The 23,996-nt window shown below is 34.9% G+C and overlaps 2 protein-coding genes and 1 long non-coding RNA gene across 4 annotated transcripts in view; 2 read left to right on the top strand and 1 right to left on the bottom strand.

Annotated features, from left to right (window-relative positions):
* LOC6054536 (four and a half LIM domains protein 2) overlaps positions 1-23,996 on the bottom strand; it is a 278,680-nt gene that overhangs the window by 182,065 nt on the left and 72,619 nt on the right. Inside the window, exon 1 of one of the 2 annotated variants that reach the window (XM_038262089.1) lies at positions 8,777-9,022. The exons of the other annotated variant lie outside the window; for it this stretch is intronic. Within the exon in view, the coding sequence (XP_038118017.1) occupies positions 8,777-8,847 (71 nt within the window). The 5' untranslated portion in view covers positions 8,848-9,022. Of the gene's footprint in view, positions 1-8,776; positions 9,023-23,996 lie in introns of those variants that run through there. 2 annotated transcript variants of the gene reach the window in all.
* Positions 12,504-13,301, top strand: LOC119769483. The gene is made up of 2 exons (XR_005278377.1): positions 12,504-13,104; positions 13,165-13,301. It is a non-coding gene; the product is annotated as an uncharacterized LOC119769483 (long non-coding RNA).
* On the top strand, positions 20,507-21,634 carry LOC119769482. Its single transcript, XM_038262098.1, has one exon. The coding sequence runs from the start codon at positions 20,601-20,603 to the stop codon at positions 21,513-21,515; it is 915 nt and encodes a 304-aa protein (XP_038118026.1). The 5' UTR covers positions 20,507-20,600; the 3' UTR covers positions 21,516-21,634.

The following is a 23,996-nucleotide window of genomic DNA, read 5'->3' as shown; positions in this document are numbered from 1 at the left end:
CTCATTCGATCCATCTTGGGGTCCCACAAGACCCTAGTTAATATTATGAAGTTTAGAAAAGTACTTCAAAAGTTATGCTAAAAAAACGATTTTAGTTAAACTTCGGAAGATTGTAAAAAGGGTGGTTTTTGTAAGAAAACCTGTAATGTTACTTATTATTAGAAAGGTATTTGAAAGACCTTTCCAACGCTTTAAAAAGATTGAAGATCTCACAACCCCATCAAAAGTTATGAGCACTTAAGTGTTATTTATAGACTTTTTTAAAGCCGGATCTCAAATATGTTGATGCAAAAGTTGTCCGGATCTATCATGCGATCCATAGTTGGATAGGTAATCAAAAGACCTTTCCAACAAGCCCAAAGGATTGAAGATCTGACAACCCTATCAAAAGTTATAAGTACTTTAGTGTTTTTGATACACTTTTTTGAGACCGGATCTCAGATAATTTGATAAAAATATAAGAGTTATTTATACAATTTTTTGAGGATGTGTAGTGTCTTTACTTGATGAATATGAGGAAGGCACCAACCACCTTAAGGTGGATTAAGTAACGTTTTTTACAGAGTATTCCACAATATTTTAGCTGAAAGAACAAACTTTTAGTTAATTTTCTAAAAAAAATATTCTAGCAGTCGACTGCTAGAATTTTTTTCTGCCATTTAATCAACAAAAAGTGGCAATTCCAACTGTGTTTTTTTTGTTACTGGTGGTCAATAACTTCGAATAATTTCAAAATCAACAATAGATTTTGATAAAAAAGCTGTTGAAAAAATTAACCCATACTTTTAGTTAAATTAACCAAAATTTTCTTAGATTTGCCCCGGTCGGTCTCTCCGTGTAAGGGTAACTTTTTGAAAAAGCTAAAACATTTTTTTTTTGCAATTCCAAATCTTGTGTTTTCTATAACAATTTTTATTCAAAGGTCTTAACATTTCTTGAAAGAATATATTTATATAACCTTTTAAAACAAAATTTCATCTGACATTCATTAAATTTTGAAATAATGTTTTTGTTTCGGAAAAGAAACCTTTGTTGATTTTTGTTATATAAAACAGTATCCATCCATTCTCTAAGTCCATGTCCAGGTAGTTCATGTTCTAAGCATAAATTTTTAATAATTTTTTTTCACAAAATATTGATTTTGATTTTCATTGCTCAATATTTTTAGTAAGCACCCACAAAAATGGTTAAAAATTCCCAAACAAAAAAAAAAAAAACAATTTTTGACAATTAAAAAAAAACAAGTTTTCAGATGGTTTGCGGCTAGAGTTCAAATTTGGCTGTGTTTTTGATTCATAAGATAGGTAAAAAAAGCATGAAGTTTTTGTTCTAGATAAACAAAATAAAACAAAAACTGAACAAGATTCATTCAAAAAGGCCTCCTAATGAGTGATTTAATATGAAAGTTCGATTAGATTAGATTAGAACAAAAATTTTCTGAAAATGAACTCCCTATCACGGCAAAACAAAAAAAAAATGCAAAAATGAACCAAAAAAGTTTAATACAAAGTGTTTATTCCTAATCATTAATAAAATGAAAAAAAAAGTAACATTTTATATTTTGGCAGGAATTCGAGCTTATTATCATTATTTTAAATCTAGTTTTTTTTTAATCTATCAATCTATGCACCGTTGCTTGTGCAACGGAAACTGCTGGCTGTGAAAATCGTCATCCTGTGCCGTATCTCAGCACAAAGTGACCACATGTTCGGAAAAGTTTACGATTTCCACCACACGCGAAGGCAAGAAGCCCTGCGCCACGAGGGGACTCTTCCCAGAGAATCGAACCCCGAGCGTGATATCCGATTTCTCACCGGTTCGTGACTTTTCCGAGTCTTTTTTTTCTAACGAGCAAAACAAAAAAATCTCTCACGGACATTCAGTTTTCTTTCTCTCTCTCGCTCTCTCCTCATTCCATTCTCAGTTTCGCTGGCGCGAAACTCTTAAATCGTGTATCGAAAGTGTTTATGTTTACGATTTTGCTTGAACGCGATATCGTTGCAACGATGCAACGCATGGCAATTTGGTAGAACAAAAAACATCAACACTGCTGTCTACAATGAAAACAACCACTCTGTGGTACGTTTTGGAAAGGTCGTAAATAATTTGAAGAGTTTTTTTTCGGTACGGATCATTTCAAGCAATGATTACTTTAAAGATTTGTTTAACAGAAAAATAACTTTCCTTTTTTAAACTTTTAACCAGGATTACTACGCAACCACTTTGTGCAACGACGCATGGCACTTGCATGAGATCATATTATGCCTTGGCTGGGGAGACAGCATCCAAACGTGGCGCTTGGTGCAGTGTTGATAGTTTTACTTTGGAGCACAGTCGCCACATCACCGACCGTTGACATGTGCCAAGTTCAACAAACGAGTCATGCAAAGGAATAATTGCCACCGATTATGTCACGGATTTGTTGGGCTTGTACTTAAGGAGATTGTTTTTTTTTTTTTTTTTGCACAAATCTGGTGTGAAGATTTTGTTCTGATTTGTTAAGTTCTTAATATGCAGCAAGTTGCAAAATTATGATTTTTTTCAGCAATTTTGTGCAATTTGAAAAGGCGATTTGCGATAGTTTAGAAACTGCTTCTCTTATGATTTTTTTATGTGCTTATAGATTCTTTTTTTGCTTTTAAAATTAAAAAAATCCTATTTCACTTTAAAACTTCAAAATTGATAGTATAAATCCACGTTTACCTTTATGGGAGAAAAATCCTTGACTTCGCATAACAAATATTGATGGAACTTACCTAAAATGAGAAGAAACAAAACAATTTGTTAGTAAATGGCATCTACGGGGGACATATCAATGTTTGCTTGTAAACCAAATCCGACAAATCCACCCAAAAAGAGACACAATCCAAGGTTTTCGACTTTGCCTCAAAACTCCGTGGGTTTGCAGTCACAAAAAATCAGCAGCACCAAAGCATCATCAATATCAATCGATTTGTAACTATTGCTTTTGGTGTTTTAAACCACCGGTGGAAAAGATATAAATAACTTTTCGTAACTAGACGATAGGGCAAAGAAGCCAAAACTTGCCCGCCAAGAACAGGTTTCCAGTTGTGTGGCGAAACCGAAAGTTGGTATTCACGAGGCTAATTGCCTACCGGCGAGATGACTGGCCGCCGTAGAGTCCCACGTCTTGTATCGACACGAACGTTGACACGATTGACTCATGACATCGGCGGCAACAAACAGAACAGAGGCGGCTCCATTTACAGCAAGTGCGTTAAGCTATTAAATTGGCACTTTTTTTTTTCTGTTGGACTGTGGAGCACAATGTTGTAATTGAAGTGATTGAGGTTGTTCTTAACTTCTATCAAAAACATACACGAACTACTTAATGACACTATCACCCACAAAAAAAAACAAATTACAACCACTTTTGCACAAACATCATAAAGTTGTCACACAGCAAACAAAAAAAAATGAGGTTATGTGCACTCGCTAATGACTTCCCAATAAACCGAGCCCCTTTTCGCAGCCCCGCGACTAAAATGTGTACTGAACTGACGGAATAATAGCTCATCCTTGGCAAACAACAACCACCCCCTAAGGGTAGGGTATGGGAAAGGCATCAACCAAAGCCAAAGTACCAACATCATCATCGTCCTCGTCAACACACTACAAAAGAGGGGAAAGCTAAAGCAGTTTAGTTGATGGAACAATCACTTTCTTTTGATTTTTGTATTTTTGTCTTTTTTGTTTTTTTTGGTCTTTTTTGCCGCTTTTGTCGTTTTTGTCGTTTTTGTCGTTTTTGTCATTTTTGTCGTTTTTGTCTTTTTTGTCGTTTTGTCGGTTTTGCCATTATTTTCGTTATTTTCGTTTTTGTCGTTTTAGTCGTTTAAGTCTTTTCAGCAGTTTTGGTCGTTTTGCCATTTTAGTCGTTTTGTTGTTTTTGTCGTTTTTGTCGGTTTTGTCGTTTTTGTCGTTTTTGTCGTTTTTGTCGTTTATGTCGTTTTGCCGTTTTTGTCATTTTTGTCGTTTTTGTCGTTTTTTCGTTTTTTCGTTTTTTCGTTTTGTCGTTTTTGTCGTTTTTGCCATTTTTGTCGTTTTTGTCATTTTTTTCGTTTTGTCGTTTTTGTCGTTTTTATCGTTTTTGTCGTTTTTTCGTTTTTGTCGTTTTTGTCGTTTTTGTCGTTTTTGTCGTTTTTTTCGTTTTTGTCGTTTTGGTCGTTTTGCCATTTTTGCCATTTTTGTCGTTTTGTCGTTTTTGTCGTTTTTGTCGTTTTTGTCGTTTTTTTCGTTTTGTCGTTTTTGTCGTTTTTGTCGTTTTTGTCGTTTTTGTCGTTTTTGTCGTTTTTGTCGTTTTTGTCGTTTTTGTCGGTTTTGTCGTTATTGTCGTTTTTGTCCGTTTTGTCGGTTTTGTCGTTTTTGTCGTTTTTGTCGTTTTTGTCGTTTTTGTCGTTTTTGTCGTTTTTGTCATTTTTGTCGTTTTAGTCGTCTTAGTCGTTTTTGTCGTTTTTGTCGTTTATGTCGTTTTTGTCGTTTTTGTCGTTTTTGTCGTTATTGTCGTTTTAGTCGTTTTAGTCGTTTTAGTCGTTTTAGTCGTTTTAGTCGTTTTCGTCGTTTTAGTCGTTTCAGTCATTTTAGTCGTTTTAGTCGTTTTGTCGTTTCAGTCGTTTTAGTCGTTTTAGTCGTTTTAGTCGTTTTAGTCGTTTTAGTCGTTTTAGTCGTTTTAGTCGTTTTGTCGTTTTTGTCGTTTTTGTCGTTTTTGTCGTTTTTGTCGTTTTTGTCGTTTTTGTCGTTTTTGTCGTTTTTGTCGTTTTTGTCGTTTTTGTCGTTTTTTTCGTTTTTGTCGTTTTGGTCGTTTTGCCATTTTTGCCATTTTTGTCGTTTTGTCGTTTTTGTCGTTTTTTTCGTTTTGTCGTTTTTGTCGTTTTTGTCGTTTTTGTCGTTTTTGTCGTTTTTGTCGTTTTTGTCGGTTTTGTCGTTATTGTCGTTTTTGTCGGTTTTGTCGTTTTTTGTCTTTTTGTCGTTTTTGTCATTTTTGTCGTTTTAGTCGTTTTAGTCGTTTTAGTCGTTTTTGTCGTTTTTGTCATTTATGTCGTTTATGTCGTTTTTGTCGTTTTTGTCGTTTTTGTCGTTATTGTCGTTTTAGTCGTTTTAGTCGTTTTAGTCGTTTTAGTCGTTTTAGTCGTTTTAGTCGTTTTCGTCGTTTTAGTCGTTTTAGTCGTTTTAGTCATTTTAGTCGTTTTAGTCGTTTTAGTCGTTTTAGTCGTTTTAGTCGTTTTAGTCGTTTTAGTCGTTTTAGTCGTTTTAGTCGTTTTAGTCGTTTTAGTCGTTTTAGTCGTTTTAGTCGTTTTAGTCGTTTTAGTCGTTTTAGTCGTTTTAGTCGTTTTAGTCGTTTTAGTCGTTTTAGTCGTTTTAGTCGTTTTAGTCGTTTTAGTCGTTTTCGTCGTTTTGGTCGGTTTCGTCGTTTTGGTCGGTTTATCGTTTTTGTCGTTTTTTTTAAATCAAGACTAACATATTAGAAGGGTCAAACATTGAATATTACGCCCATGTAAAATGGTAGTCTTCATTGTTTTTTTTTCAAAATATTTTTTTCGAAAAGATCGGAAAATTTCACGAACGCTTCATGTTTTAACATTGAAAATCGAACTATTGCTGAGATATCGACATTACAAAATGGTCGGTTGTTTTGGTGAGACTTAGTAAACTTCAATTTTCGTGTTTCTATTCCTTAAAGCTGTTGTATCTCAGCAACCCGAGGTCCAATCTTCAATGTCTTTTAGACAATTTTATAGCAAATTTTCTGAACTTTTAAAAAAAAAAATTAGAAATGGTCACTTATGGTCACTATTTTAAAAATCGAAAAACTGCAAATATGTTGCTAAAATCAAACTTTTGGTGACTTTATCTTGGAAACAGAGCCCTTTATCAAAAAAATTGTGAAGTATTTTTTAATTGGAAACATATGTTTACATCAAAAAATTACGTCAAATTAAATTTTGCATGAAATTTTTTTTTTTTCAAAAATCACATTTTTAAAAAAAATCATAGCACGTCGGCAGATTTTTTGACCATGTTTTTCTATGACTTAAAAGTTGCGAGTTTTTGTCCCCCAAAACATATCAAAAAATCTCGAAAATAAAAAAAATACGTATTTTGGGAAATTGAGTTTTTGTGAAAAAAGTAGATTAAAAAATATGGAAAAAAAATTCAGTGCATTTTCGGATTCTTTGGACAATTTTGCACTAGGAGAAGGTTAAATAAGTTTGTAAATAATTAAAAATATGTGTTTTTGAAAAATAATTTAAAAAAATCTCCAAATTTATAGGCAATTTCTGTTGAACAAATTTCATGTAAAATGTGAAAACTTGTGATTCGTCCTTCGAATTCAGTTTAAAATGCAATATAAATCAATAATTTTATAAACAAAACTACTTTTAACAAACTTCAGGCGAAATTTCGACTATTTAAAATTTTTACCTAAAATTTATATGTATTTTGTTAAAAAGCTTATAAACTTAGTTAACTAAACATAAACATTGCTTTTTTCTTAAAAAATATATCAGCTACTTTAGTGATGCTACATTTAACGTACAAATAAAGTTTGGGCATCTTAAAAATGATTTTAACCAGAAAAACTATGACTATCAAAGTCACCCCGGAATTGAAACTAAGAATTTTTAACGTAACCATTTTTCTAAACACTATTGAAAAAACTTTTTTTCCAAAATAGTGCATGGACTTTGTGTGTCCTACCCCAGTACATGTTTTAAAAATAATAATCTTGAGTAAAAACTTACCTGTTGGAAAATATTCCAAAAACAAATTGAAATCCTATCAATGTCACCCCGGTTTACGGTACCATTTTTGTATGGACAGCAGCCAAAATTGTATGGAGACTTGTATGAGTGAATCAATCACACAAAAAAGCTTCTTTGGTCATAGGGAATGCCCCCATAAAGTTTGAGACGAATAACAAAATACAAATAAAATCCATTACCGGTTTTGGTAGAGAATTGCTCTTTTTTGTATTTTTTGTCTGTTTGTATTTTTCTATTATTTTTTAAATTCTCGATAGAAAATCTGCTTTCGTGTAACATTTCTCCAGTGCACCAGAAAATGGCAAAAGCAAACTGTTTCCACTATTCGCATCCTTTGTGGCGTGTACAAAGTCATAAATTTTATGGCTTTTCCATCCCGCTGGCCAGAGCACTCCTCTCCCCCATTGATGATGGACACAAACACCCCCATTATGAGTAGTTTCCGGTTCCCTTCCGGCTTGTGCAGAGCAGCTGGAACAGCGTTTTTAAGGGGAGAATATGTTATGATGTGACATGAAGAGTCAGTCAAGTTGTTTTTTTTTTGGTATTTACAAATTATTCGAAAATTGGGAAAAATCAATTTAAAAATCAAAAATATAAGATAACTTGTTGGAATTTTCTATTTCAATGCATAAAAAGTTTAAGTCGAACAAATTTCTATCCAAAGACTTCAAAATTCAATTGGATGAATAGAGACTTTAAATTCTATCCCGTATTATTTGATTGACACCGTGGTAACATGAGAGCCTAATTGAGTTCAATCTCCCGCAGTGACATTACACCACCCCCTTTTAAATGTCAATTAGGAATATTGCCATAGTGACGGCTCAGATGATTGATGTGCTACTGCTGGGTTTTTCCTTTGCTTTACTCCAGACAGGATTATTTAAATTAAAATTGTTTTGGATCAAATTAACCTTTTACCAATTGACTAGTTTAAATTATGAGATCATGATTCTGTCGAACGAGCTTTGAAAACTTTGGTTCTTAACCTCGAAAAGCATCAATAAAAACAATCAAAAGCACTTTTCAATCTTTCTCAACTTCCACAAAGTTTCTTTGAAAAGGAACAAAGGATCACCAAGCAAATAAAAGAGCTGTCAGCTCAGCACATTATTACAGACAGTAATTGGCACACAGTAAGCACCAAACTGACACTCTTTCGTACACACTCACTCACACTCTTGCCAATCACGATGATAACCGTAACCATAAATGCATATCGTTATTATTTATGTTTCGGCAGTGGCAGTATATAAAAATCGTTGATGCTTTTATGATGTAGGGTAGTTGGTTATTTCTTGGGAATACAGAAATCTAGAAAAAATTGTAAATAAAATATTCAGTTAAAATAATCTAATTTAAAGTTAATCAAATATTATCCGACTTAATGACCTTCTACCATACTCTTATCGCTGGGTTTTCTGGGTGGTAAAACAGTATCGTCATTCACTCTCCAACAATGTCGAAATTGCCAGTTAGACTGACAGATCCCTGGGCAGACCGGAAACCGACCCGGAACGGGGGAAGAATCAATATATATAAAGGACGCCAAGTAACACTAATAGAGGCTGACCTGCCTTGCGGAGAAAAATAGAATGTTTGATGTGTCTGGTGATGTCTGCCCGCCCCTTCCCTTACCACTCTTTTTAACATTTTGTCAAACATTAAGGGGAAAGTATTGCTAAAAATGCATCTTTTCATGTAAAAACCATGTTAAAATCAATTAAAAACTTCATTAAGGATTTTTTTTGAGTTGAATAGAAGTCATCCAAGAACTGGCATCCTGTTTCACCTTAAATTTCAAAAAGGTCTATTTCTCTTATTGTTGGTTGAAATTCTACCAAACTGTTGACAATCGATAATGACCGTACACACCTCTTCTACACTAGTCTACCGATTCAGACCTCCCTCCTCCCTTTGCAGTGTAATCCAATCCTCCTCAAACACACACAACAAACAAAAAAACCCGACTTTGACCAATATCTCCTTACCCGTTATCACCATCGTCAGCAACCTTATCGGTTCGTCCTCCACTGCTGCAACGACAACCCCCGGTGGCCATGGCCAACCCACGTCCCCCTCCGGACAAGGTCACCGTCTTCGTTCCCGGGCTCGATTTCTTCCGCCGAATGGCGAGGTGACGCTCGCGCGACGGAAATTTCGGCGTCTTCCGGATCAGAACGGGCTGGACCTGGACGGACGAGGAGCAGCAGCCCCGCTGCGACAGTCGCCGCAAACTGGCCATCGCGGCCAGGGCCTGCCCGAAGGAGGCCCGCGGCTTGTCGTCGCTGCTGGTGGTGCTCGACGAGCTGGCCGAGCTGGTGCAGCTGGCCCGGTGGTGGCGAAGACGCATTTTCCAACGAGTGCAGCACTACTGCTTGGGCAATTGAACGTTTGCACACTAATTAGGTGGAGGGAAAACACTTGACGACGAAGTCGAAGAGCTGGTGGAACTGATAATAATCTACTTATGGCACGAGGTGACTGATATAGGGAGGAATTGAACTTGCTGGTGGGTGCGATTTGGGTTTTGGGGTTTAGTGCTTAAAGGTTCTTTGAGTATATTTCAACAGTTTGAAGTAGGTCAAAGGGGTTGTTCATTTGAATTAAAAAAAAAACGCATTAAATCGTCTTTTTGTCGTTTTTCGTAACGACGACAAAAGTCGTTTTTGTCGTTTTTGGCAAGTTTAGCGTTTTTGTCGATTTTCTCATTTTTGTCGTTTTTGACGTTTTTGTTGTTTTAGTAGTTTTAGTCATTTTTAACGTTTTTGTCGTTTTTGTCATTTTTGTCATTTTTGTCATTTTTGTCATTTTTGTCATTTTTGTCATTTTTTGTCATTTTTTGTCATTTTTTGTCATTTTTGTCATTTTTGTCATTTTTGTCATTTTTGTCATTTTTGTCATTTTTGTCATTTTTGTCATTTTTGTCATTTTTGTCATTTTTGTCATTTTTGTCATTTTTGTCATTTTTGTCATTTTTGTCATTTTTGTCATTTTTGTCATTTTTGTCATTTTTGTCATTTTTGTCATTTTTGTCATTTTTGTCATTTTTGTCATTTTTGTCATTTTTGTCATTTTTGTCATTTTTGTCATTTTTGTCATTTTTGTCATTTTTGTCATTTTTGTCATTTTTGTCATTTTTGTCATTTTTGTCATTTTTGTCATTTTTGTCATTTTTGTCATTTTTGTCATTTTGTCATTTTTGTCATTTTGTCATTTTTGTCATTTTTGTCATTTTTGTCATTTTTGTCATTTTTGTCATTTTGTCATTTTTGTCATTTTTGTCATTTTTGTCATTTTTGTCATTTTTGTCATTTTTGTCATTTTTGTCATTTTTGTCATTTTTGTCATTTTTGTCATTTTTGTCATTTTTGTCATTTTTGTCATTTTTGTCATTTTTGTCATTTTTGTCATTTTTGTCAATTTTGTCATTTTTGTCATTTTTGTCATTTTTGTCATTTTTGTCATTTTTGTCATTTTTGTCATTTTTGTCATTTTTGTCATTTTTGTCATTTTTGTCATTTTTGTCATTTTTGTCATTTTTGTCATTTTTGTCATTTTTGTCATTTTTGTCATTTTTGTCATTTTTGTCATTTTTGTCATTTTTGTCATTTTTGTCATTTTTGTCATTTTTGTCATTTTTGTCATTTTTGTCATTTTTGTCATTTTTGTCATTTTTGTCATTTTTGTCATTTTTGTCATTTTTGTCATTTTTGTCATTTTGGCCATTTTGGTCATTTTTGTCGTTTTTGTCGTTTTTGTCATTTTTGTCATTTTTGTCGTTTTTGTCGTTTTTCTCATTTTTGTCTGTTTTGTGGTTTTTTTTTCTTTTTTGTCGTTTTGGTCGTTTTTGTCGTTTTTGTCATTTTTGTCATTTTTGTCATTTTTGTCGTTTTTGTTGTTTTTGTCATTTTTGTCATTTTTGTCATTTTTGTCATTTTTGCCATTTTTGTCATTTTTGTCATTTTTGTCATTTTTGTCATTTTTGTCATTTTTGTCATTTTTGTCATTTTTGTCATTTTTGTCATTTTGGTCATTTTGGTCATTTTGGTCATTTTTGTCGTTTTTGTCGTTTTTGTCATTTGTGTCATTTTTGTCATTTTTGTCGTTTTTGTCGTTTTTGTCGTTTTTGTCATTTGTGTCATTTTTGTCATTTTTGTCATTTTTGTCATTTTTGTCATTTTTGTCATTTTTGTCATTTTTGTCATTTTTGTCATTTTTGTCATTTTTGTCATTTTTGTCATTTTTGTCATTTTTGTCATTTTTGTCATTTTTGTCATTTTTGTCATTTTGTCATTTTGTCATTTTTGTCATTTTTGTCATTTTTGTCATTTTTGTCATTTTTGTCATTTTTGTCATTTTTGTCATTTTTGTCATTTTTGTCATTTTTGTCATTTTTGTCATTTTTGTCATTTTTGTCATTTTTGTCATTTTTGTCGTTTTTGTCGTTTTTCTCATTTTTGTCTGTTTTGTCGTTTTTTTCTTTTTTGTCGTTTTGGTCGTTTTTGTCGTTTTTGTCGTTTTTGTCATTTTTGTCATTTTTGTCATTTTTGTCATTTTTGTCGTTTTTGTTGTTTTTGTCATTTTTGTCATTTTTGTCGTTTTTGCGTTTTTGTCGTTTTAGTCGGTTTTGTCGTTTTTGTCGTTTTTGTCGTTTTTATCGTTTTTATCGTTTTTGTCGTTTTTGTAGTTTTTTTGTCGTTTTTGTCGTTTTTTTTGTCGTTTTTGTCGTTTTTGTCGGTTTTGTCGTTTTTATTGTTTTTATCGTTTTTGTCGTTTTTGTCGTTTTTGTCGTTTTTGTCGTTTTTGTCGTTTTTGTCGTTTTTGTCGTTTTTGCCGTTTTTGCCGTTTTTGTCGTTTTTGTCGTTTTTGTCGTTTTTGTCGTTTTTGTCGTTTTTGTCGTTTTTGTCGTTTTTGTCGTTTTTTGTCGTTTTTGTCGTTTTTTGTCGTTTTTATCGTTTTTGTCGTTTTTTGTCGTTTTTGTCGTTTTTGTTTTGGTTTTGGTTTTTTTTTTGTCTTTTTATCTTTATGTTTTTTTAACATTGAAAATCAATAGTAACTTTTTGATTGGCTAAACATAAACTCTTTTTTGGTACATTTTCAAATGTTTGACTTAATTCTTACGTTTTGAAATTATTTTTGAAGAAAAAAGCAGAAAAAAATCATTCAAATTAAACAAGAAACGAAAAGTGGAATAGTTTAAATCTAAAGAATGAATTATCGGTTCCATGATAAACTCAATTGAAGTTTTTACCGAAAAAAATTGATAAAAATTGATAGTTTTCCTTTTATCAAATTGTGTGCATTTAAGCAAATATGTATCTTTTTATTGCAATTTAATTTGGTCAGTCTCAAACCAAACCTTGTTATGTATAGAAGTATTTAGTTAATAAAAATAACCACACCAGCAAGTTTTCTCGAGCAAACTCTATTAAAAATAGTAAACACCGGTAGTATCAGTATTGGTCCACTTCACACTACACCACCACACCGAAAACAACCGTGCTGAGTGTTGCAATTTTTATTTCTCTTCTTGCACTGGAGCACGATCACACAACATACTCTTGCTGGATAGTTCCCTCTATTATTGGCACTAACACACGAAGCCCACGAACAACCGCAGCGCACGATCAACGCGTTATGTCACAGATCGTAACTCACGAACTGGTGGCCAACGTGCCCCATCGGAACCGGTTCCCTTTCAAACGACAGCAAAAACACTTCACACTACAATACACACAAGCATACAACTCGTCTAGATCCAGGCATGATCTTGGTCGTGGATCATTGGTTATTGTGGCCTTTGCTGTAGAAATTGTGCGTCTAGTGTTCTAGCGATCTTCCGAATCTTCACCTTGACGAAACCTTCGCGCAGATCACTCACTGGAATCACCACAAAACTTCACCGACCGCCGCACATCAAACTTCGTCAGGTACAATCACGCCGAACTTTGCTGAGGAAGTGACTTGGTCGTCGTCGTCGTAAGCAGAGTCGTTGTTACGGCAGTGATCGCGCGAAGAAATGAACGAGCTATTGCGCTAGCAAAAACTCAACCGAGCGAGCCAAATGGAATCACAACAGAAGAAAGAAAAGAGAGAGGGAGGAGAAAAAAGTGCAACGAAAACGGATGGAATGGAGCAATCGATGGCAAAACAAGCAAACCGATAAGACGATCGAGCTTAAGTTTGCACGACTTACGCGATCCAAACAATCCAAAACAAATCGATGGCACGCCACCAACACATCGAACGCAACATTCAAGTAATGGTAGGTGCGAGGATCACGCAAGAAAGTGTTAGTGAGAAAATAAAAAAAAAAGTATTGTTTTGATTTGACATTGCGACCGATCGCCGGCTTCATGAGTTTGTTTAATTGCAGCAATAAAGAGACAGAGTCTGACTTTGAGCGAGCCAAAGGCATGAATCAACGCGAGGTTGTTACGACGGCTGAATGGTGATTATTGTATTGATAGGAGTTTGAGGTTGGACAAATACAGCTGAACCGTCTCGCCCCTATGGTTTATAGACTCTATTCAAAATTTAAATTTGCAGGAGAAAAAAGTGCAAATCGAACACAAGACCAATAGCATCAACGGAATTGGCGGGCGCAGTCGCTATTCACTCTACCGTAGAGTACTATAACTAGGGGAACTATACCCTTTCTCAGCCTATTTCTATTATCGGCCTATCAGCACTTTGATCATGAATTACAGCTTTCATAAAGTGTTTTCGACTGTTCCAAAGCAATAAATAGCTCAAACAAAAGTGAGCAAGCAACTCTCCATTGTTGATACATCTGAAAATGTTGATTTTATAGCGGAGACGGCAAAAGTGATGAGAATTGGTCGAACGGCTTAGAGTGATTAAAATGGGCATATTTCCCCTATTTACTGAATTATAGCCAAATTAAAGAAAGAATCCTTACTACACAAATAGAAATTCTGTAAGCAAATCCGATAACTTTAGGTGGTCAAATTTAGTAAACGTTAAAATGTTTTCAAAATCGACAACATTGTCGTTCAAAATAGTAAAAAAAAGTTTTCAAATACGGTGAAAAGGGAAGGCAATCGGATTTTTTAAATCACGACTTACATTTCAAACTCATTCAAAAAATTTCAAAAAATTCAATCATTCGGTGGCTATATCTTACAAACAGGGCATTTTATTGAAAAAATCATAAAATCTTTTTTGACTGAAAATTCAATTTAACATTAAAAAATGTGGACAAAATGTGCAAAATTTTTCATCTTATTTCTCTATAGCTCAAACGTTACCGGTTTTGTCCCTTAAAACAAATCAAAGATTTTCGAAAAAAATAAAAATATGGATTTTTTGATAATTTTTGGATTTCTGGAAATAATGAAAATTTGGTTTTTTGGTGCCGATGGCACTAAATTGGTCAAAAAATTCCTTCAAAAGTCACAGATTTTCGAATATTTACGTACCATTTTTGTATGGACAGCTGCCAAAACTGTAAGGAGACTTGTATGGGTGAACCAATGACACTTCCGGTTTCGCAGAGAAATGCTCAATTTCGGGTGAACATTTTAACCTAAAAATGGCTTCATTCGAAAACGTCGCAGTTAAAAAAAATAAAATTGCTTTCAGATTAATAATGTACTTTTTCTGCTTAAATTAATTTTGGATTTTTTTTCGTGAAAATTTTCGATACATTTTTTTCAAAAATCATAACTTTATAAATTCATTCATTTAGTTTAACATATTATAATATTAACATAAATTACAATTGCCATGCCATAACTTACTCAGAATGGTCACAAGTTGGTCACTCAAATCAGGAAATCGAAAAGTCGGGAATTCGCTAAAATCCGCGAAAAATCGAGAAAAAGTCGAAAAAAGACGGAAATTCCAAGCAAACTTGTTCGATTTCTTATTATAACTTTTAAATAAATGTGTAATACTTTGAGCTATTTTTAGTTCAGTTTCGCTCAAATTGTTTTGAGAACTAAATTTAAATGTAAGGTTTCTTTTTCTATTTTAATCTATTTAAGGGGTTACATACATGTAAATCGGCAAAAATGTCAGATGTTGATTGAGCGCACATATGATTTTTTTAAATCTGTTTTCGAACATTAAAATATACATTTTCATCTACTAACAAAACAAATTTGGAGCCATTTTGTTGTATCGTTGCCGAGATATAGCTATTTGGAGTTAGCAGTTTCAAAAAACGGGTGCCACGATATCTCAACACTGCTCTAACCAAATCGGCTCAAAATTTTGATGAAGACTCGTCATACTATTCCCGTGTGCATGACGAAGGCCGATTTTCCAAAAGTTTATTCTAAAAAAAGATAAAAATATTTTTATGTTTTGCATATAAAAAACCGTCAGTATTTGATTTTTGTATTTTTTTTAAAAAGCAAAACTTAAAAATCGGGCTTCGTCATGCACACGGGATATGTCTTGAGAGTCTTCACCCCAAATTTCAGCCAGTTTGGTCCATCCTATCTCGAGATATCGTGGCACCCGTAAATCAACTCGGTGTTTAGAGAAAAACGCTAAGAAAGTTTGACAGTCCGCATGGCAAAATTTTGATCATAAATCGTCTCTTACTCAGTTTAATCATGTTATATCTGCATGAAACTTTCAGGAGTGATTAAAAATCATCTTTTTAGTGGATTTTATAAATATTCTGTAACATGAAATTTGGTGATTTTCTACATGTATGTAACCCCTTAAGAATCAAAAAAGTTTTTAAGGTCTTTTGAAAAGATAGTGCAAAAAATCTCAACATTTAATTCCCCTTAAAAAATCTCAACATTTAATTCCCCTAAACTCACAAATACGTTTAAAGATTTTTTTCTCTACTAAACTTTCGCATGAAATGAGAGGTTAAGTATGAATTCTGATTAAACTGAATTCAAATTGATGTAAAATGAAAACATTAACTAACAACTTAATTTGAATAAAATACTTAAATTATTTGTCAATGTTCCAAAATCGTCTGGAAAAAATCTTAGGACAAAAATATTTTTTCAAGAGACTTTAAAGTTTTAATCGAAATTTTGTGTATTTATCATTTGAGCATTTCGGGTTTATTAACAAAAACATCAGATTTTTTTTTGTGAATTTTCAATGTACAACACAGCAAATAGATTTGTTATGCTAATTTTTCTTTCGTCAAATCTCAATATTTAAAAACTAATGATTGTAAATTAACTCCCTCTCCCCCTCCTCTCCACTCCTTTGACTTGAGCCCGACTTGACCTGAACATTTCAAATTCCTAGATATTTTGATTTTTTTTATTGAATAAAACTTCGATTTCTTCAAATATATTTGTTTTTATGTTTCTGTTTATCAATGGTATGTTTTTTTTTTAATTTTTTTAACTAATTTATTATGTTGACTTTTTAGTACCGTAAAACGGGGTGACTTTGATAGCCGGAGTGACTTTGATAGGTTTGCAATTTTTCCGCAAAATGAAGAATACAATTAAAATACGTACGGAACGGTTCAGAATCATACTGACCGTGGTAGAGAAGTGTTCAAAGTACCTTAAGAAGAACTTTGCATAAAATTTTGAAATGTTTAAAATGTTAGTTAACTATAATTAAGAATATGTTGATGAAAGTCATTATTTAAAACTTCTCAAAGTGTCATGATTTTCTCAATGAACATGATTTTGAATCGGAAAACGGAATGCATTTTCGGGTTCTTTGGACAATTTTCCACTAGGAGAATGATTAATAAGTTTGTAAATAATAAAAATTATGTGTCCAGGTTCTATAGGCAATTTCTCCAAGTTTATAGGCAATTTCAGTTAAACAAATTTTATGTAAAATGTGAAAACTTGTGATTCATGCTTTGTATTCAGTTTAAAATGCAATATAAATCGATAATTTTATAAACAAAACTAGTTTTAACAAATTTCAGGCAAAATTCCTACTTTTCAACAATTTTATGTAAAATTTATTAGTATTTTGATAAAAAGCTTATGAACTTAGTTAACTAAATATAAACATTGATTTTTTTTTAAACTATATCAGCTACTTTAGTGATGGTACATTTAACGTACAAATAAAGTTTGAACACTTTAAATATGATTTTAACAAGAAAAACAATGACTATCAAAGTCACCCCGGAATTTAAACTAAGAATTTTTAACGTAACTATTTTTCTAAACACTATTGAAAAAACTTTTTTTCCAAAATAGTGCATGGACTTTGTGTGGCCTACCCCAGTACATGTTTTAAAAATAATAATCTTGAGAAAAACCTTACCTGTTGGAAAATATTTCAAAAACAAATTGAAATCCTATCAAAGTCACCCCGGTTTACGGTAAAAAATTTTGATCGGTAATTTTTTTTTTGGTAAAACATTCTTGTTTTTTGAAGTTCTGGAAAAGTCGAGAAAAAGTCTGTAATTTGAAGATGGGATTCTAGTGGCCACCCTGTCATAACAATTCGGAGTACAGTCCAGACTCGATTATCTGAAGTCTTCTGAAAATTTTCACTTTGGATAACTGAAAGTTAAAAAAAAATTCGATTCACATTTATTGAAAATCAAGTTCGTTTCCAAGGATACTAGATGACACCAGAAAAAAAGCAGCTTCTTAATTTTTTTACGTTTTATTTTTTAAAGGGTTAAAATGGATGAAAATAATCATTTTTGTGTATTGTGAAATTGTCTCAGGTACACGAATATGACAAAATAATCACCGGAAAATTTGATCTAAGGGGTCCCCCAAGCAAAAATTTACAACCATAAAAATCACTAAAAGTAAAAGTGTCTATTTAATATGTTACACAGCCTTACCCAAAGCGTTCTCAGTCTCAGATGGTAGTCCCAGATGTCCCCTACAAGCTGCAGGTCGAACCGAGTTAATATCTGGATGGAACACTTTTTTATTTGAGTTTGAAAATTATGCTATTTTTCACTAAAATGCCAATAACTCCCTTTAGATTTAACCAATTGGGATGCTCTACCCTGAATTTTGTTTCATTTTTTGAGCCCTTTCAGATGCATTTTGAATTTTGAAATTAAATTGAATTTTTTACCTAGAGTGCTCATATTTTGGCCAGATGCTAGTTTCATATGTACAAACAACCCCTGAAAATTTCAGGCAGATTGGTGAGGTCGATGAGAGATGGGTATGCTTTGCTCGTGGACTCGCTCTTAAACATTATCAAAAGTTCTAACCCAGTCAAATCAATCCGAATTCTGAAACGGAATCTAATTAGAATCGTATACAAATTCCGTTTCAAATGCAACAACCGATTCGAACACGGAACCGGTTGTTGCGTTTGAAACGGAATTTGTATACGATTCTAAATAGATTCCGTTTCAGAATTCGGATTGATTTGACTGGGAACTCATGCCCATTCGGAGACTTCAATGCACCACATTGAGTCGCTAGTTTTCCCATTCAACTTTTTCATAACGCTGCTTCGCACCTATAGAACGGATTGAACATTCCCTTTGTCGCTTGGAGCGACACCTAGCGGCGACTAGCGCAGTTTGCATGAAAGTTTTCGGTCTTTTTGAATCAAGGTTGATGATGTTTGAATTCAATTGAGGCACCAGATTTTTTTATTTTTTTTAAATAAATTGTAGTTTATTTCGCATTCGCATGGAGATGGAAATCTTAGCGGGTTGCAGACTGGATTTCGTCATGTATGTGTGATGATTGTCCAGCTCAGGTTGTATAGAAATTGATTAAAGGGAATTAAAACCAAGTCTACCAGAACAGGACAGGCAGCACCATGAAAGCCATCAATTGCCGGCCGCTCCCATCTCAACCATACACCGGGACAGGAATAAGGATTAGGAGCACGGAAAGATAAATAAATTGTACACTGAAATAAAAAAAAAGTACCAAATTCCTAAATTCTAGGAATTTTGCCACTTTTCCTTATTTAGTAATCGCGCTTTTTGAATTAGTTAATAAGGAAAGGAGGCAAAATTCCTAGCATTTAGGGATTTGGTACTTTTTTTTTATTTCAGTGTAGTTTATTGATATATAACTCATACAAATATTCATTGACGTGTTCCCTTATACTGTAAACCAATAACACTTCCAGCGCTTTAAAATTACTGATATACTATACAAACACCAAGATGTACTATCCAACGAAGGTGCTTAAAGGTACCATTAAAATTTTCCAACGAATTTGATGACGTGGTCCTTGCATGCACTTTTAACAGTTTCAATGAAAATTACTGAAATTAGTGTGCAGCTTGAACTTCACACAAACACCAGTAACCTTGAAATATCGCTCAGACACATTCGACGATTTAATACCTCGATAGCTTAATAATCTTGTGGATTTCGGGGTAAAATGGACATTTCCGGATAAAAATTAAGAGGCTCAAATTAGAGGGTTAATGCTGGTTTTAGAATATCTTGTACAACGTAAATGTTTTTTTTTTTCGAGTAAATATAACCCAGCTTACCTTAAATTTTAGTGATTTGCCGGATAAGCGTCATCCATTAAGTATGTCACGCTCTAGGGGGAAGGGGGGTCTGAGCAAGCGTGACATAAATATGTATAGGAAAAGCGTTGCAAAAGGGGGGGGGGGAGGTAAATTTTGGCTGATTTCAGAGTGACATACTATATGGATAAAGCCATAGGGGAAAGTGGGGCAAGTGTAACAAGCTAAGGAAATGCTCGTTATAACCCATTAAAAATTTAAAAAATCTGTCGGATTTTATTATAATCATCTTATTCTAGGTCTTGACTAAGACTTTGTTTAAACAAGTTTTTAAAAAATCCTGTTTTTTTCATGTGAAAAATTGATTTTAAAATTTTTGATTTTCCGTACGTTCTACTCAACTAGTGGGGCAAGACGAGCAACCCATTGGGGCAAGAGGAACAATGCATGAAAAAAATATGGTAATTTGCTAACAATTGAACTGTTATCACTTAGATACATCAGATTAGAATGTATTTGAATGGTTTCTTCCATTTTTAGATTAAATAATAATATTTTACTAAAAATTTTATCGTTTTTACGAAAAAAATACTACTTCGATGATAAATAGTAAATTTTCATAATATCACTATACTTGTTATGTACAATTTTTTTCAACGATTGTTTATCAGTTTTTAAGTACTTTCATGTATTTATTTCCCAATAAAATATGTTGTTGCAGCAATTCGTAATTTTTTCCATACTAAAAATCCATATGGTACACTTGCTCCACCTGAACAAGATTTTTTAAAAGCTCTCAACAAAAATAACCAAAAGTTCAATCATACTTTGTAATAGGTGCATGTCATTTGTAGGGACACTACTGATCTAGGAAAAATAGCATTTTGATAAAATGAGCCTTAAACCGAACCCTAAGCCTTATTTTGTACTTTCCAAATATTATAAGAAAACAAAGGTTTCGAAAAAAACTTCATTAAATCTTATGCCCCGTGGCGTTTACGTCATTTTGGCGGTTATGTGGTAGTAGAATCAGCTAATTGCATTGCTAGCAACAATTCCTCATACTGGAAATAATCAAAATTGTACAAATTACGGCCGTAGGAGCGATTGTTCCTCTTGCCCCACCTTCCCCTACTTCTGTAGTCGATTTCAGATAAGAAAAATCCATTTCAATCTGCAAAAAAAATTAACTTCTTGTAAAGCTTTGCACCCTACGAAAATATGTTTGTTGCAAAATAAATCTCTTATGTATGCTTAAAAATAAAAAAAACAAATTTGTGTGAATAGAAGTGGAACCTCTAGACCGCCGTAAATTTGCGGTGTCGAACAGCAACAACTTCAGTCGATAACTGCTAGTCGCTCGTACTAAACACGTTCGCGAAGTTCACTTCAATCCGGCGCAATAAAAAATTTCCAAGATGTCCGCCGCGCCATTTTCCCGGTTGGATCCGTTCGATTGTAAAAACGGCGATTTCGAGTACTACCTGGAGCAGTTTGACCAGTTTTTGGCCATCAATTCCGTCGCGGATGACGAATCGAAGAAGGTGCCGCTGTTCATCGCGAGCATCGGCCAGGATGCGTACAAAATCCTAAAAGAGAGCTGCGGACAGGCTGATCCCAAAGGGAAAACGTTTGAAGAACTTCGGGACCTGCTGCTGGAGTACTTTGCCCGGCGGGAGTTCTACCAGCGGAACCAGCGCCAAGGAGAGTACACGGGGGCATTTATCAACGAGGTGAAACGGCTATCGCTAAAGTGCAACTTTGGCCCGTTTCAGAAGGAAGCACTTCGCGATAGAATCGCCTGCGGAAGGCTGGAGCCGGATGATAAGGATGATAAGAAATCGATGGCTCCTCAGCCAAAGCAACAACAACAAAGACAACAACAGCAGCAGACTCAACCCAGGAAGCCGAAGAATCCGCAATCGGCCCCTCCACAGCTGCTCGCCGAACTTCAGGCGGTGGCCGTTCCGGATGGTTCGGCCAAAGGAGCAAAGAAGAAGCAACCCCAGCAGAACCAGCCGAACCAGCGCAAATGCAAGATCTGTGGCCACTTGCACGTGGAGTCCGAGTGTCCGCACAAGGATGCGTCCTGCTTCATGTGTCGCAAGAAGGGACACATTGCGTCCGTATGTCGGGAGAAGATTATTAAGGGACAGCAGCAGCAGGGTCAAGGCCAAGGAAAGGGACAGCAACCGGTTGAAGTGCACGTCCACGTGCAGCAGAATGCGGGCGTGAAGAGTGAGACTCCGGCGGTGCCACCGGCGGAGAGTGTGACGAGCGTGCTGGACAACATGTTGAACGTGATGGATATGGTTTTCAAGAACAAGAAATGAGGGAAGCTAATGTCTTCCTTGTGGATGTCTACACGTGTGTGTTTAGAATGATTTTGCATTGATTTTTTTTTATTCACAATACCTTTTGAATTAAGCATGAAATAAACAAATAAAAATTACTAAAGTCTACTCTTTTGCCTTCCTCACTGAGGTAAGGCTATAATCCTACTCTAAAAATGATCTTTTTATTAAAAGCTCGAAGACCCACCTTCATGTGTACATATCGACTCAGAATCGAAAACTGAACAAATGTCTGTGTGTGTAAGTGTGTGTGTGTGTGTGTGTGTGTGTGTGTGTGTGTGTGTGTGTGTGTGTGTGTGTGTGTGTGTGTGTGTGTGTGTGTGTGTGTGTATGTATGTGTTCAAAAATCTTGCCAATAAGTAGTTCAAAAGTTATGTAAAAAATGTGTTTTCATATATATCCGGATCTCAAGTATATGCATGTAAACGATGTCCGGAACCATCATCCGACCCATCGTTGTATAGGTAATCAAGAGACCTTTCCAACGAGTCCTTAACATCGAGGATTTGGCAACCCTGTCTCGAGTTATGACCACTTAAGTGATATTTATGTACTTTTTTGAAGCCGGATCTCACTTAACTGCATGTAAACGATGTCCGGATCCATCATCCGACCCATCATTGGTTAGGTAATCGAGAGACCTTTCCAACGAGTCCACAACATTGAAGATCTGGCAACCCTGCCTCGAGTTATGACCACTTAAGTAATATTTATGTACTTTTTTTGAAGCCGGATCTCACTTAAATGTATGTAAACGATGTCCGGAACCATTATCCGACCCATCATTGGTTAGGTAATCAAGAGACCTTTCCAACGAGCACACATAATTGAAGATCTGGCAACCCTGTCTCGAGTTATGACCACTTAAGTGATATTTATGTACTTTTTTGAAGCCGGATCTCACTTAAATGCATGTAAACGATGTCCGGATCCATCATCCGACCCATCATTGGTTAGGTAATCAAGAGACTTTTCCAACGAGTCCACATAATTGAAGATCTGGCAACCCTGTCTCGAGTTATGACCACTTAAGTTATATCTGTGTACATATTTTTCTGGGCCTAAAAAAATAGCTGAAATATGTGTCCAAACCACTCATATTAACCATTGTTGGTAAAAAGTGAGGAAGGCATCAACCACATAGGTGGATTATTTTAGTTTTTTTATTACTTTCGAACATTATGCAAATAAAATAAACATGATATTTCAAACAGTTTTGGTTACTTATCATAGCGGTGGATTGTTATATTTGTGTGAAGATGTTTTTCATTTCTGTTAAAAATGAATATATTTTTTGCAATTTCGTTGTAAAACTACTAAATTTTCCCGACATTCTCAAATAGTGAAACGACCTATTCATTCCATCACCAAAAATAATAGTATCGTTTATATCCATTTGAGAGCTGAAACATTCAACTTTTCAGAGATTGTATCCAAAAGTTAAACTTTTAAAAGCTTTATTTTTCGGAAAGTTATGTTTTTTTCCAAAAAAGGTGCAGGTGGTTATGTTACACATGACCAGTATGACAAAGAACTTTGCAAGATGGTTGTTGAAATTTTCGATCACATTGTCTGGTCCAAATTTCCCAAGATTCACTAGATTCATAATTACCATAAAAATTGATACCCATTTTGCCCCTACCCTTATGGTTCGGCAAATGTCCCCCATCGGAACATCACCGTGGCCTCCGGCCACTTCGGATTGTGGCCACTTCTGCTGAAATGTCAAATTTCATATCTAGTATCAAAAATCATAAAGTTTGATACCCATATTGCCCCAACTCTTAAGGTTCGGCAAATGTCCTCCCATCGGAACATCCCCGGGGCCTCCGGCCACTTCGGTTTGTGGCCACTGCTGCTGAAATGTCAAATTTCATATCCAGTATCAAAAATCATAAAGTTTGATACCCATATTGCCCCTACTTTTATGGTTCGGCAAATGTCCCCCCGCCCCTCGGAACATCCGCGGGGCCTCCGGCCACTCCGGATTGTGGGCACTACTGCCGAAATGTCAAATTTCATATCCAGTATCAAAAACCATAATGTTTGATACCCATATTGCCCCTACTCTGATGGTTCGGCAAATGTCCCCCCATCGGAACATCCCCGGGGCCTCCGGCCACTCCGGTTTATGGCCACTACTGCCGAAATGGCAAATTACATATTCAGTATCAAAACCATAAAGTTTGATACCCATATTGCCCCTACTCTTATGGTTCGGCATATGTCCTCCCATCAGAACATCCTCGGGGCCTCCGGCCACTCCGGATTGTGGCCACTACTGCCGAAATGTCAAATTTCATGTCCAGTATCAAAAACCATAAAGTTTGATACCCATATTACCCCAACTCTTATAGTCCGGCAAATGTCCCCCCATCGGAACATCCGCGGGGCCTCCGGCCACTCCGGATTGTGGCCACTACTGCCGAAATGACAAATTTCATATCCAGTATCAAAAAC

This window comes from Culex quinquefasciatus, chromosome 3 (assembly GCF_015732765.1).
Source record: "Culex quinquefasciatus strain JHB chromosome 3, VPISU_Cqui_1.0_pri_paternal, whole genome shotgun sequence".
Lineage (NCBI taxonomy): Eukaryota > Metazoa > Arthropoda > Insecta > Diptera > Culicidae > Culex > Culex quinquefasciatus.
Note: the sequence above shows the minus strand (reverse complement) of the source record. Positions and strands in the feature narration are given on the sequence as shown.